Source organism: Callospermophilus lateralis, chromosome 11, assembly GCF_048772815.1.
Source record: "Callospermophilus lateralis isolate mCalLat2 chromosome 11, mCalLat2.hap1, whole genome shotgun sequence".
NCBI lineage: Eukaryota > Metazoa > Chordata > Mammalia > Rodentia > Sciuridae > Callospermophilus > Callospermophilus lateralis.
The window spans coordinates 2,325,196-2,339,917 of record NC_135315.1 but is presented as its reverse complement, the minus strand read 5'-3'; the positions used below and the strand labels follow the sequence as shown (position 1 = coordinate 2,339,917).

General features: G+C 61.0%; 1 protein-coding gene across 1 annotated transcript; it reads right to left on the bottom strand.

Annotated features, from left to right (window-relative positions):
• Nucleotides 1–5,759: 5,759 nt before the first annotated feature.
• On the bottom strand, nucleotides 5,760–14,635 carry Sgsh (N-sulfoglucosamine sulfohydrolase). Its single transcript, XM_076869896.2, has 8 exons — nucleotides 14,527–14,635; nucleotides 12,334–12,494; nucleotides 10,691–10,796; nucleotides 10,297–10,447; nucleotides 9,841–9,997; nucleotides 9,465–9,546; nucleotides 8,088–8,291; nucleotides 5,760–7,387 (listed from the first exon to the last, which is right to left on the bottom strand). The coding sequence occupies exons 1-8, from the start codon at nucleotides 14,612–14,614 to the stop codon at nucleotides 6,828–6,830; spliced, it is 1,509 nt and encodes a 502-aa protein (XP_076726011.2). The 5' UTR covers nucleotides 14,615–14,635; the 3' UTR covers nucleotides 5,760–6,827.
• Nucleotides 14,636–14,722: the final 87 nt, after the last annotated feature.

The following is a 14,722-nucleotide window of genomic DNA, read 5'->3' as shown; positions in this document are numbered from 1 at the left end:
CCGTCCACTGTGAGTGCCCCAGCAGGCCCTGGCAGAGGCTGCCCGTTGGCATGTCTGACTCGAGCTCTCAGTGACAGGGGCTGCCCGCGGTGCCAGTGGCAAGGTTCCCAAGCAGGTCCTTGGCCTGGCCACTCGTTAGAGTACACGGGTTCTCCCCCAGAACACCTGAGTGAGCATCTGGGGTGGGGGCTGGGCCCTGGAGTCTTTTTTAAGCCCTGGGGACTGTGAACGTTGCCAGGGTTGAGCACTCCTGCTAGAAGCCCAGCGGGCAGGGACACCTCTCCTGCCTGGTGCTCCTGGCAGCTGGGCAGGGGCCTCTCCTTGTCCCTTCAGGGCTCAGCAGCAGCTCATCACCCTTATCCAGGACGTGACCCAACAGCGGACGGTTGCCTGCAGAGTGAGGCCCTGGGTGGGCTGTGAGGGTGTGGGTGTGGGCCCGGGGTCCCGTGGGCAGGTGTGAGCTGGTCTGACCTGGGCAGCGCCTGTCCCCATGGGCCCTCCAGACCTTTGCAGGGGTCTGCATGCCTCTCCCTGCGCGCAGGCCCTGGAACACTCTGTGCAAACCCGGTGGGTCCTGCTCTCACACGTAGCTGTTCCGTGCCTCACCTGCCTGGCCCCGTCTACCTGCTTGTCTTCCCGTTTCCCTTCCTTCCTCTGCACACAGCACGGGGCGGGTTGCTGAGTACCCATCTGTCACCAAGCAGCAGCTAGGATGGTTCTGTCCCAGAGCCGGCAGTGCTTAGGTGTGGGGACGCTGCACTTCCCTCTGCTTTAGGCTGACTGCCTGGGGACCCTCCCCTGCCTCCTGCCCCTGTCCGCTGGGCACAGCCTGATGGTTAGAGACCACACTGGATCTGCTTGGGGGCAGGGTTGGGAGGCTGGGCCTCAGGCCCTGTGTGGTGATGTCAGCAGCTCCTCCTCACCCCTCTTCCCTTCCCGTCCCTCCCGTGGCAGTCTTCCGGGGGCGCTCAGAAGCTGGTGCGCATCGTCAGCATGGACAGAGCCAAGGATGGCCCTCTGTGCTCATCCTTTGGTGAGGCCCAGGACCCCAGCAGGGCAGAAGGTGAGGCCCGGGGAGCTGCACTGCTGGCCTGGGGGGCCAGCTTGTTCAGCCTGAGGCCTCCTGCCCAGGCCAGGGTCTGTTTTTTAAACACTGTATTTGATGTCTCCATGCCCTTCTGGATGCCACTAAGCTGCATATCTGTAATGTCCTCCAAACTGTCACTCCCTCCTCCGTGACTTCCGTGACCTGCCCCAGGGAAATAGTGCAGATGCCACTGGCACAACCCTATCCATGGCCATCTTTCTGGAGTAGTCAAAACTCGAAAACCACCAACATCATGCAAGCCAGTGGACCCTGGGATGGTCACTTGGCCATCAGTGTGTGCACGAGGTCATGGTAGAGGCCAGACTGGCACAGACCCCGAGGCAGGTAAGACTGCTCATTGAAGACCATCAGAAGCCAAGTTAGAACAAGAAGAATCATTTTGGTTTATTTTCCCCCTGAAGTTTTCTTTCAGGCCCAGTACAAGGTGGCTGTTGAGGACCAAGAGCAGCACAAGTATCTCAGGAGTAGAGGGAAGGGCCCAGGAAGGGCCAGGCTGGGGACCTGGAGCCCTGGGGGCAGGACTGGGGAAGGGGCTGGGCTCTCCCAGCTCCTCCTCTGGAAGGAGAAAATCTGCTTCCTCTGTGACCTCTGGGGGTCAAACAGGATGTCAGGGTCATCAGCCCAGTTGCTGAGCCTGGAGAGCCCCCGCTGTTTACTACTGAGTCAGGGAAATGCTGGGAGGCCGGGGGTGGGGTGGAAGGTGTGATCAGTGGTGCAGGACTGAGTCCCTGTTATTGTAGGTGCTGGGGCAGCAGCGGGGCTCCAGGGGGCGGCCGTGGCCTGGCGCCCCTGCTCACCAGCCTTCTCCTCCACAGACTGCTCCAGCACGTGCTTCTGGGCCGAGAGCTGCTTTACCCTGGCGCCGTACAGCCTGGTGCACCCCCACAGGCCCGCCCGGCCCCGGCCCGTGCTCCTGCTGCCCAGGGTGGTCGGGAAGCTCCTGAGCAGGAAGCTCTGCCTCCTCCAGGGGTTTAGGAAGTGCCCAGCAGGTGCGCTCTCACCTGGCCCTGCCAGAAAGGCTCTGTCTGCTCCTGAGGCCGCAGGTGGAGGTCACGGTGTAGGTTTCCTCCGCGGGCCATGGCCTCTCAGGGCTCCAGGTCAGCTCCTCCCTTCCGTCCTCCAGCTCTGGGGACCTCTGGCATTCCCTGGCCCGTGTCTGCACGGCTCCCACCTCACTGTGTCCCTGGGTCTCCAGATGGCCTGCAACTAGTGTAAGGACACTAGTTACCAGATTTAGGACCCCCCAATCCAGCAAGACCTCACCTGGCCTGCTCTGAAGACCCTATTTCCAAGTTAAGGTTCCATCTGAGGTTCTGTGGGGACATGAATGGGGGGCACTGTTCCACCCCGACAGTCACTGTTGGCAAGCAGGCTTCTACCCACTGGGGCAGCACAGCTGGAGGGCCACCTGTCCCCGAGCCACTCAAGGCGGTTTCACAGGGGAGCCGCCAATCCCGGGGCAGCAGAGAGGCTGTTGGCAGGTGCTGGGTTACACCCAGGAGTCTGCCACCTCTGGCTTTCCAAGAGGAAAGGAAGCAGGCGCGGTCTAGGAGGTTCCTTCATGAGCACTGACCGTGGCCAGGCTCCAAGGGACAGCTGGAGATGCCGAGTCCCACCACTCCTTCAGAACCAGCTGCCTGGGCACACATGGGGCAGGCCCGTGGGAGGGGCAGAGCCCCAGTAGGTGGCCCAAAGGGTAGTGGTGGATTGTGTGGGAGGGGCCAGAGGCCAGCCAGGAGGGGCAGCTCTAGGGGGGAGCCGCCAATCCCCAGGCAGTGGGCAGATGTGGAAAGGCACAAGGCCTGAGCCACTGCACGCAGCACGGGTGAGGCCCGGAGAGTCAGTGAAAAGACCTGGGGGGCTTGACCTTTGATGCCCGTCTCGAAAACAGAATGGGAGGTGGCTAGAGCAGAGCCCAGAGAGGGTCTTCGGGGCCGCTGGGCCAGTGGAGGTGCTGGCAAAGCTTCAGCAGGAAGGAAGGGCACCTGGCAGCCCCAGATCAGGGGTGCCGAGGTGGTGGGGTGGTCAGGAGGGGGGGGTGCAGTTCTGAGCTGGGGCCTGGCAGACAAGGACAGCCACTCAGGAGCAGGGCCCGGAGGGCTCCAGGTTTGCTCCCAGCGGGGTCTCAGCTGCACACCAGGACTATCGTGGCCAGGTCATGTCCACTGTGAGGACGTTAGAGGGTGTTGGGCAGCACCCCAGCCTCATCCTACTGGATGTCACAGCAGAGCCCTGTTCTAGCTATAGCCGCTGAAAATGTCCCCTGAGGGTAAAGTGCCCCTGGATGAACAACAGTGATCTAAGGAGCTGAGGGAACGTCCAGCCGTAAGAAGTTGGACATCCATCCGCTCGCCCATCCCATCCACCCATCATCTTTCTCTTCTCCCATCCACGTCCCTACCCTGGTGGTGCCCCTGCAGTGTCCAGGTCTCTCAGGGTGGGAGTGTCCAGCACAGACTCCTCCTGGTGGGAAGTGACCACCCTAGAGCTTCTCGGGCTGGCTAGTGGGACCCGTGGGGATGGGTATTCACGTGGGTCCCCTGAGGATCCCTGTGCAGCCAGGTGTGACGGCCCTGCCCGATGTCATCTCTAGAGTACTTGAGCCAGGAGGAATATGACACCTGGAGCCAGAGAGGGGACATCATCCAGGAGGGACAGGAATCTCATGGCCATTGCTGGGTGACACGCCAAGCTGTAGAGTCCCTCATGGAAGAGGTAGGGGTGGGCCTGGGGCTGCTCCAGGGACCGCAGCTCCCACCTGGGCTGGGAGGATTTGGGGACAACTTCTGGGGCCCTGGACACCCCAGCTGGATGCTCTGTAGGAGGGACCCAGATCCATAGGGCCTTGGCAAGCTGACTCCTTGATCCTCAGCTCTCTTGACTCAGGAGACATTTAGCAAATGCATGAATACAATGGAGACACCAACAATGCTCCGGTGCTTGAGGCTCAAGCGAGGAAGATGATCCCCTGGGAGGAGCTATGAGTACGAGGCTCTGCACCTCATAGCTCCTCCAAGGCCCGAGACCCATTGACTCATTTCCTCCTTCTCTCTCCCGCTAAGAACACTCACGCCCTCCTTGATGTCCGGCTGGACAGCGTCCGTAGCCTGCATCAGATGGACATCTTCCCCATCATCGTCCATGTCTCCATCAATGAGAAGAATGCAAAGAAACTCAAGTAGGTGCCCACTGGGGGCTGACAGTGGGGTTGGACGGGCACCGAGCTTCAGAACGCACAGGTGTCCAGCTTCAGGGCCCTCTGAGGGACTCCCAGAGCTCACACTGCTCTGGCCCTGGAAACACCATACCCCCCAACTTCAGGACGAAGGTCTACCTGCCCTCTCCAGGTGAGAACCTGACACCTGGCCTAGTTCGACTGCCCCCACTGGTGGAAATCACTTTGGGGCCTAGTCCTAGCTTTTTTTGGTGGGGGTACCAGGGATTGAACTCAGGGGCCCTTCACCGCTGAGCCACACAAATATTAAAAGCCCCAGATCTTTTAATATTTCATTTAGAGACAGAATCTAAGTTGTTTAGGGCCTCCGAGTCGCTGAGGCTGGCCTTGAACTGGCGATCCTCCCGCCTCAGCCTCCCAAGGCACTGGGAAAACGGACGTGTGCCACTGTGCCCGGCTCAGTCCAGCTCAGTCCTAGCTTCTTTATGAGGTCCCCTCAAGGTGGGCCACCGTCTGCATCCAGGGGTGTCTGGGCAGGTGCTGTGCCTCTGGCTCTGTCCTGGGAAGCCAGGTGACCCTGCTCTGCCCTGAAGCCCCACGGTGTCTGCCACCCAGGAAAGGCCTGCAGCGGCTGGGCACCTCAGAGGAGCAGCTCCTGGAGGCGGCCAGGCAGGAGGAGGCCGACCTGGACAAAGTGCCCTGCCTGTACAGCAGCCTGGCCCCTGATGCCTGGAGTGACGTGGACGTCCTGCTGGGCTGTGTCCGCCTGGCCATTGCAGATGAGCAGAAGAAGGTGGTGTGGACGGAGGAGAGCCCCTACTGACGCTGAGGCATCCCTCCCTGGGCTGTGAGGACCCCATGTCACTGCCATCCTGTCCTTTGCCAGAGCCTGGGGCACAGCTGGGACAGCTCAGCATGCAGGCCCAGCTCCCCCTCTGGCTGGGGTCTCACTTTGCACCCTCACCACGTGTGCGGCACAGAGTGGTCACCCATACCCACTGTGACCCCTCCGCCCTTCACCAGGACGTGGCATGGGCTGAACCAGAGGCCCTGGGAACATTTCTGTAGTGTGTGCGTGGGCTCTCCAGAGCCAGGGGCCCCAGCCTCTTGGGACAAGTGGATAAACTCCCAATCTGATCACCGACTGCCCTTCCTTTCACATGTCAAGATGTCAAAGGGAACCTCCCAAAGCCCCTGGAGCAGCCAGCTGGGAGCCTCAGTGTCCCCAAGGTTACTGCCACCCCTGCCCAGGGCAGAGGCACAGACCCCGTGCAACGTGGCCCTGGCTGACTTTTCCAGCTCCCGATGGCTGGGAGCTGTGTCAGTCCCTCTGGGTCACAGACACCTGCATGCTCACCTGTGAATAAGGTTCCTAAACAGTATTCTCAGGGGGTCTGTGCCTGGTGGCCTCCATGCTCGGCCCTGGACTACTAGGCAAGGGCCCCTGCCTGGACCTGACTCACTTCCTGGGGCTGTTGTAGACTGAATGTCATTTTCAAAAAGTGTCCCTGGACCGGACATTGTCCTAGAATTCAGGTTGCCACTATCATAGATGAGTTCAGAAAGTGGATTCCATGTGTTTTATGAAATGAAAGGCTTTTACAGGGCTCTGGCTGTGGTTTCCTCCCACCCCAGGCCCATATGGAGTGGAGTGCAGGGGACCCCCCTAGAGGGAGAGGACCCACTGTCCAGTTTTTCAAGGCTGAGTTTCTGGGCAGGCAGAGGCAGGCAGGGATGGAGCCAGACCCTGGTGTCACACAAGAAGCCACCCAAGCCAGGGGGTGCCTGTTAAAGTCTGTAAACAAGTCTGGATGGCGCCTGGCAAAATGCCAGAGGGAGTGGTTTGTGAAGTAACAAAAGCGAGCCATTAAGTGTGGAGATTCCTGATTGGTTAACTGCTGTATCTAGTTTATGCTAATTAAGATAAGCTGTGCAAAATGTATAAATACCTCTGTTGTCCCACAATAAACGGCTTCCATTCCTGCTGCATCAACGTACACAAGTCATCCGTCGCCCCCCGGTTATTCTGCTGCAGCCGGACTGTGGCAGGTGCCCTTTCAGACCTCATCCCCAGCAGCTCACAAGGAAGGACCAGCTCTGCCCAGCAAGGTCCCAGGACTAAACCTGCCACCAGTGAGGACCAGTGAGAACCTCCTGGGGGGGCTGGGGCTGTGGGCAAAGGAAGGCAGTGGAGCCAACCAGGGCTGGTCAAAGCCAGAGGCCATGTCCGGCTGCCTCCAGTGGAGGGGTCAGAAATGTCCCTGGTGCCTAACACTGATCAAGGTCCCTGCCCTTTTGTCTTGGGATCCCCAAACGCACCCTGAAAGCATGGGCTGGGGGTCCCACCCTGTCCCAGGCTACCCCCGACAGTTCTTGTGCCAGGGCACGGCTCAGACTCGAGGACAACAGTGTCCCCTGCTATGGCGGCATCCCCCACAAGGGGGGAGATAGGGCATGTGGGGTCTCCCCTTCAGGAGAGGAGAGGCCGTGTGACGCCCCACGTCCCAGAGGAGCGGCGGTGCTGGCTGGGTGCGCCCCGGGGCGTCACAGCTTGTTGTGGAGTGGCCGGCACTGTGGAGACAGCTTCTCCTCCAGCACGCCCTCGGGGGCACACACCCAGGGGTCGTGGGTCTCCCACTGCCACTTGGCCAGGCGGGTCTTCAGCGCCTCCAGGACCTGGGCGAAGCGTGGGTCGGCAGCCAGGTTCTGGGTCTCGCGGGGGTCGCGGTGCTCATCGTAGAGCTCCCAGCGGTCCCGGTAGTAGTAGTGGTGCAGGTCCTTGTACCAGCCCGTGGGCTGGCCGGCCACAGTGCGGTTCAGGAGGTCCTGAAAGGTGGGCGAGACGTAGAGGTCCTGGTCCACGGGGAAGGGCATCTTGAAGCCCAGGTTGTGCACCAGGCGGAAGTTCTGGTGGGACACAGAGCGCATGGGGTAGGACATGGTGACCTCGTGGTGGCTCTGGCTGCCAAAGACGGTGGCCCAAAGGGGCTCTGCCTCCAGTGCTGGCAGGAGGGACCGGCCCGTGAGCTGGATGGTTTTGGAGCCAAAGATGGTATAGCTGGGATAGGAGAGGGAGAACCAGTCCAAGATGGTGGGGGTGAGATCTAGAAGCAAAGGAGAGGGCGCTTCAGGAGGGTCCCTGAGGGCACAGAGCCTGGGCAAGAGCTGCGTCTAAAGCCTTGAAGCAACCACCAGCAGGGGTGCTGCTTTGGGAGGACACCCTCAGGGTCCGGTCATCCCTTGGCCTCTACTAGTATAACCAGAGGCCCAGCCTGGTGATAGCTGGAGTCCTTCTAAAACCCCAGGAAGTGCACACCCCAGGCAGCGGGCCCCTTCACGCAGCGTGCCGTCACAGTGTCCCTGGCTCAGGGTTTGGGGCTAAGGGAGACATGGGCCTGAGCTGGAGGGAACCCAGGGGCACAGCTCCCGTGAGCAGAGGGCAGAGCACGGCCAGTTCCTGCCGGGGCCAGGCTCTCCTCAGCCTCTCAGTCTCCTGCACCTGTGCTTCTGCCGGACTCGACAACCCAGGGCCGCCTTGGGGCACCAGGGGTAAGTGCTTCTCAAAGTGGGGCCCCAGGCCCCACGGTGCTGGCACCCCTGGGAACCTGTCAGGCACTCTGGGGTGTGATTTGGACATTAACTTGCGTGCCAGGTGATTCTGGTACTCATGCATGTAAACGGGCCGCTGTCCCTTCCCTGCCTGGGTCATGGCTGGGTCACACTGCAGAGCCGGGCCTGGCCCGTAGCAGTCCCATCAGAGGTCCACTTCCAACCCTCCCCTGCACGAGGCAGACACAGCCATACCTAGGAGGCTCACGAAGGCCTCGCTGACCTGGCCCCAGCGCTGCCGGTGCTCCGGAGAGGACACCAGCAAGGGCTCAGCGGTACCGGGCCGGTACAGGTTGGTCCTGCCGCTGGGGAAGGGGATCCCATTGTCGGATGTGAAGATGACCAGGGTGTTGTTCAGGACCCCGGCTCCACGCAGCTCCTCAAGCACAAGCCCGATCCCTGTTGGGGTGCAGGGGCACAGGCTCAGCTGCAGGCGTGAAGAGGGACTTGGGCTCACCCTGCACCTCGTTGCCTGGCCACTGGGCTCTGTCACTTTCTGGACTTACAACACCCCTGGTGCCCCCCACCCACACCCTGGGGATTAAGCCCTGGGCTGCAGCATGCTACCTCCCCAGAGCCCCCTGTGATCCTTCCTGCCAACCCAGGCCTCTTGCTCAGGGGCCTCCAGGGACCTGGTCATCCCTTGTCACCACCAGCATGCCCAGGCGGCTGCTCCTGCCCCTCACTGGTTTCTGTATTTTCTGGAATTTCATATCTATCCAGTGAGTCAAGAGGGACAGCCTGAAGACAGACTTCCCCTTCACCCACCGTCACCGGGACCCCTAAAGGCACCAGCAGAGACACGATAAAAGCCCCCACCTTCTACAGCAGGTTGAAGGTGTACCCCCTAAAGATATGTCCCCCCCCAACCTGAGAAGATGACCTTATTTGGAAAAGGACTTTGCAGTTGTAAGTTAAGGATTCTGGGACAAGACCATCCTGAAGTCCCCAGGTGGGCCCTAACCCAATGACAAGGGTGCTTGTAAGAACAGGAGTCACAGACAAGACCCAGCAAAGGGACACGAGGTGGAGGCTGAAGCTCAGCAGCGCTCCCACAGCTGAGGGACCCCAAGCGCTCCCCGCCCCAGAAGCTGGACAGGCTGGACACCCCCTGAGCCTTTGGAGGGGGTGCGGCCAGTCAGACCTTTACCTTGGACTTCTGGCCTCCAGGAAGAGCACAGAATTCTGCTGCTTTAAGCACCCCCGTTTGTGGTACTTGGTCATCGCAGCCACAGAAAACCAGCACTCCTCCCGGGTCCCGCCTCAGCACAACCCAGGCAGCTCCACCCCAAACCTGACTCGGACCCCATTGCTGAGAGAGTGTTTGGAGTCTTCACTTAGCCTAGGGGCACCTGAGGGCCTGGCCAGGGAGAATTCTGTAGCAGGTGACCTCGGAGAAGGCTGAGGTGCCCCTGGAGACAGGGCCACCTGCGCCTGCCCAGCCTGGCACAGGGCCTCCACACCGACCCTTGCTCACACTCTGTTGTGGGTAGGACCCTCCTCTGCCACCTAACCCAGCTGAGGGGCACCCAACCCAGGGCAGGGTTCGAAGCCTGCACTCCTAGAACCCACCTTGGTCCATCCGGCCGATGGTGGTGTACTGAGCAGCCAGGTCAGCTCGGGCTGCTGGGGTGTCGGGGACAAAGTAAGGCACCTGGGGAGGTAGGAGGGTGGGAAGTCAGGCTCAGACTGGGGGACCCACCACTGAACTGGGGCAGGAGACACAGGTGCCAGCCGCCATCTTCCTCCCGCGGATGGATCAGTGGAACAGCTTTGCTCTGGAGGGTCACCTCCCGTCTCCAGGGTGCCCTGTGGCCCCATGGAGGGGGTCTGAACCCCACTTAGGCAGAGGTATCCTCCTCTGGGCTAGTATCTCATCATCTGGGGCCAGGGGCGCGAGCAGGGTAGGGTCCTGGGTTCAGGTGGTCTCGGCAGGGACCCCTCCTACCAGCACATCCTGAGGGTCGTAGACCTGGGGTGTCCAGTCTGGGATGCGCCCCATGCCGCTGTCCCCGTTGCCAAACTTCTCACAGAAGGCTCCATACTGGGGCTGCGAGTGCCCACAGCGGTGGGGGTCATGGAAGGCAACGTACAGGAAGAAAGGCCTGAATGTGGGGGGGGGGGCTCGGTGTCCAGGTCAAGGTCGGCCAGCTGGGGCCACCACCCAGCTGGCCACCACCCTGAGGGCCCTGTACAATATTTAGCCAGGATGCCTCTCGGCCTCGCCTTCTCCTCCATCACCCTCACTGCCTCGATTTCCCCACGTTCCTTCTTCCTCTGCCCTGAGTGTCCGGGACCTTCTCTCCCAAACCACCCCAGCAGCTGGGGGCTCCAGGAATCCCCGCTGGAGACTCTGGGATGTCCGGGTTAACCAGGGAGAGCAATGCAGGGGGCCTCCCCGGACCTGTCATCCTGAGTCTGCAGGAACTTCCGGACCAGCAGCTTAATCCTGGTGATGTTCCGCCCCACCTGGAGCACGGAGTCGTTCTCCTCTGTGTGCGCAAAGTCAAACGGGTACACGGTCTCCGGCCCCACGTGCTTCTTCCCGATGATGCCTGGGGGTGGGCAGAGGCTGGTCCAGGGTCCTCTCTGTCCCCCTCACACCCTTAGCCCAGTGTGCTACAGCAGCAGGCAGGCAGCCCAGACCCTTGGTTGGTTCTTGTGCAGCCCCAGCCCAGCCAGGAGGCTACAGCCCAGGTCCTTGGGACAAGGGCCCAGGGCAGAACTAAGGGTAGCTCAGGGGTGGACTTCCCAGGCTGTGACTTCTCTCTACAGGACAGAGGGGGATGGCGCCTCACCTGTGCGCACGCCGGCCTGGCTGAGCAGCAGCGGCAGGCTCCGCACCTTGTCAAAGGAGTTGAAGTGGTGCACGTCCTGGTGCAGCCCGTACATGCCATTCTGGTGCTGCGGGAAGGACCCCGTAAGGCTGGGCCCCAGCTCCTGCTCTCGCGGCTCACCCACGCCCCTCTCAGATGGCCAGCACCCAGGGAGACTTCCTCCCCGTCCTGCTTCTTGCCAACAGGCCCCTCCATGGCAGCAGGGCCAGGGCAAGAGGAAGAGAACCTGGAGGTGCCCGGGACAGGTGGCTTTCGCTTCCCTCTTTGTGAGCCCCTGCACCTTCCACCTTTCCGCTACGATCACACCTTGCAGATTATGAGGGAACACTTGTTGCTATTGCCTTGATCACCTAGGCGGTTTATGCTGTCAAAGAAACCAGCTTCAGCTGGTCTAGGAAGAGGGACAGTGAGGAAGAAAGGAAGAGCCCTGCCTCCCCACCCCACCGCCCAGAAGCCAGGGGCCCCTCAGGAGACACATGGTGACCATGACCACCTTCTGCTCAACATGGCCTCCCCGGGGTAGGCGTGGAGCGCGCACACTTGCTTACAGCAAGGGACTATCACAAGACGCACACCCAGGACAAGAGCCCAGACGCCCACGATCACACAGCTCTCCTCAAAACAGCCAGAGGTGGGAGCCACCGCGTGCACCCACAGAGCCGACCGGCACCAAGGGACCACTTGTACCAGGGAATGTTATTCAGCCCAAAAAAGAGGAAAATTCTGACCCATGCTATAATGGGGACAAACCTCAGGGACATGCTAGGTGAAACAAGCTGGTCACAGAAGGACAAATGCTGTATGGTCCCACCCACGGGAGTCCCTAGTTGTTGAATTCAGACAGAAAGCAGAAGGGGGGTGCTGGGCTGGGGAGGAGCCCTGGGGGTCAGTGTTCAACAGGGACAGGGTCTCCGTTTGGGAAAAGGAGCAAGTTCTGAAGATGAACAGATAGGGCTGAGCGAAGTGAAGGCACGCACTAGTGCCACGGGATACATGGGACACGCGGCCGGGCGCGTGGCCTGCGTGACCTTCCAGCTACGCAGGAGGCTGAGGCAGGGCACTGCAAGTTCAAGGCCAGCCTGGGCAGCTGAGCAAGACCCTGCCTCAAAATAAAACTGGAAGAAGGCTGGGGTGCGGCCCAGTGGCAGAACACTTGCCCAGCATGCGTGAGGCCCTGGGTGCCATTCCTAGTACTGCAAACTAGTAAATAAATGTTAGGATGTCAAAGTCACGTCCTTCTTAAAACAGTAAAAGAGCAAGCGCCTTAACGGCGCAGGTCCTGCCACGGGGGGTGCCCCACACTGCAGGGCAGCAGCTGGGCTGAGTGTGCAGGGTGCTGTGTACTCTGCCCACAGAGCCGTGTTCGGCCAACCCCTCGGGTCCTGTGAGCCAGGTCTTGCTGGGCCTCCACTTTACGGGTGAGGAGACTGAGGCAGAGAGAGGGAGGAGCCATGGAGCCTGCACTGCTGGTGGGTGGGGAGTCAGAGCCGCGGTCTGCCCTTGACACTGGCCACTGTGCCTGCCTTGGGGATGGGAGGGAAGTGGCAGCACCCTAGGGAGGCGGGGGTCCCGAGGCTGGGCCCTGGGTCCCTAGCGGCCCTCACCTGGGGCAGGCCTGTGAGGAGGCTGGCACGGCTGGGCGAGCAGCTGCTGACGGAGGTGAAGGCGTTGCGGAAGACGAGGCTGCGGCGGGCCAGGGCGTCCAGGTGAGGGGTGGCGATGGCACTGTTGTTGTACACTCCACTCTCAAAACCTCCATCGTCCGCTGGGGGAGGCAGGAGACAGGACATGGGGCTGGGTCAGAGGGACAGTGTGAGGGAGCGGGGAGATGGGTCCTGCTGCGGAGGCTTGGGGCACAGATGCCAGGGAGGACAAGACACCCAGCGGGCAGGACATCTGAGTGGTTGGTACAAAGAAGGCATAATATCAAGGGCATGTGACACCCAGGCAGGCGTGACACTTCACACGTGAAACTGGGCAGGCATGACACCCCACACACGTGTACCCAGGCAGGCATGACAGCCAGGTGGCATACCTAGCAGGCAGGATGCCCAGAGGGGGGGGTGTTAGCAGGCAGGGATAAGACCCAGGCGGGCTGGTATCCAGCAAGCATGGCACCCAGTGGGTATGTTATGAAGGGGCCGACGTGCTACATGTGAGGCAGGACAACCCCACATCTTGACGTCATGGGTGCGTGATAGTCCAGCACAGTGCAACCCGGCACGTCACAGGGGGTTGCTGGACACAACCCAAGCTTGTTGGCATCCCAAGCTCTATAGCTGTACAAGGCAGTGGCCAGGAGAGCTGGCCCAGGGCACCTCTGAGAATCTTCCTCTGTGCTTCCATCCCCGCCTCTCACTGATACACAGCCCCCTTCCCCAAAGCCTAGAGACCACGAAGCAACTGAAGCCCAGAGGTGAGGTGCAGAGCCCATGTCCACACAGAGGGGCAGTGGGGAGTGGGGACAGGCCTCCCAGCTCCTACAGCCACACCAAGCTTCTTCCCTCTGCTCTGGGAGCCCCAGGGCAACCCCCTCTACACCTGCCTCAGAGGCTGCCCACTCCTTGAACAGAGGTGAATGGCCAAGGTCCAGCTGGGCCACCATCCTCCATCCTGCTGGACGTACTAGGCATGAGTGATGGCAGCCAAGCAGCCGGGAGGGTGGATCAGGTTGCTGAGGTCCTGCCGTTGGGTATGCATCCTGCCACAGCCGAGGAGGAAATACGGCCCTGGTCCAAGCCCACTCAGAAGTCTTACCCTTGGCTATGGCCCAGCAATTGACTGACAAACTCCCCAATGTGACTGCTGTTGACAGGGTCTTTAATAAGGGTTAAATGAGGTCCTAAGGGTGGGGCCAAATCTAAGGACTGAGGCCTTCCCCTGCCATGTGAGAAAACAGCAAGAAGGTGGCCATCTGCAAGCCAGGAGGAGAGCCCTCCCCAGAACCTGACCCTGCTGGCACAGGGGCCTTAGAATCATGAGAAATAACTGTCTGATTGTAAGACAGCTGGTCTGGGGCCCCTTGTTACTGTAGCCCAACCTCAGGCAGGCCCAACCCTGGGGGCCCCATTGTCTGGGCTCTGGAAGGCTCCAGCACTAATCCCAGTCTGGACAGGATGGATCCCTGGGCAGACTCTTCTCCCCTGCCCCTGGGAGGGGGGCTGACAAGAGAGCTGTTTACCTTACAATTAGCTGAAGGCCTGCCCCAGACCACAGAGTTAATCAGAGAGTGGGCCTGGCAGGAAGCCAGACCTCAAAAGGGTTTGAGGTGTCACATGCCAGTCCTGGTCACCCAAACAGGAAGTCTCATGAGCAGCAGGGCCTGCAGGAACTTGGGGTTTCTGAGAGGGACTGTGTGGTTGTGGGGGCCTGGAAAGCTGAGCCACAGCTTTGGAGCCTGAAAGGGGAAGGTTAAGCTCACCCGGTGAGGAGGGGCACCTGAGAGGTCTCCAGTCGCCCTCTGGGCTCTGTTGACCCCTGAGTCCTGCACAGTTGCCCAGCTGGTTCTGCTGGCACCATATAGGGCAGCCTTGGCTGCTCTGGATACTGCTAGGGGATTTGCAAGGCCAGACGGGAATAGGGACAGAAGTCCAGACCCCATTCCATTCTCCACTGAGACAACCACAAAGAGTTTGTGGGCAGCAGTGAGGAGCGATGGGCTGGGAACGGCAGTGACTCTGTACAGCCGGGCACGCTGGGGTCAGCACCGAGCACTGCTGTGGAGAGGGCAAGTAGCCGCTTTGTGGGGCAGCCACAGGTGGCCGTGGGAATAGTAGTGCCCAGGTGGCTGCACTCACCTAGGATCAGCAGCACGTTCCGGGGGCGCGCCCGGCAGAGTCCCAAGACCAGCAGCAGCGCGCAGCAGGCGGGCCCGGGGCTGTGCATGGCGACCGCGGTCCGCGCGCTCTGCCGGGTCACGGGCTCCGGCTCCGCCCCGCCCCGCGATCACGTGCACTACAGGTCCCGCCTCGGCTCCGCCCACTCCACCCCAAC

Bases quoted from the DNA above. Each gene is read 5' to 3' on its own strand.
- Sgsh (XM_076869896.2), bottom strand. From the start codon at position 14,614: ATGCACAGCCCCGGGCCCGCCTGCTGCGCGCTGCTGCTGGTCTTGGGA. The intron at 8,292-9,464 runs GTGGGTTCTAGG...GCACCCCAACAG, and splicing joins CATCGGCCGGATGGACCAAG to GGATCGGGCTTGTGCTTGAG. The intron at 7,388-8,087 runs GTATGGCTGTGT...CTTTGCTTCTAG, and splicing joins GGCCTTCGTGAGCCTCCTAG to ATCTCACCCCCACCATCTTG.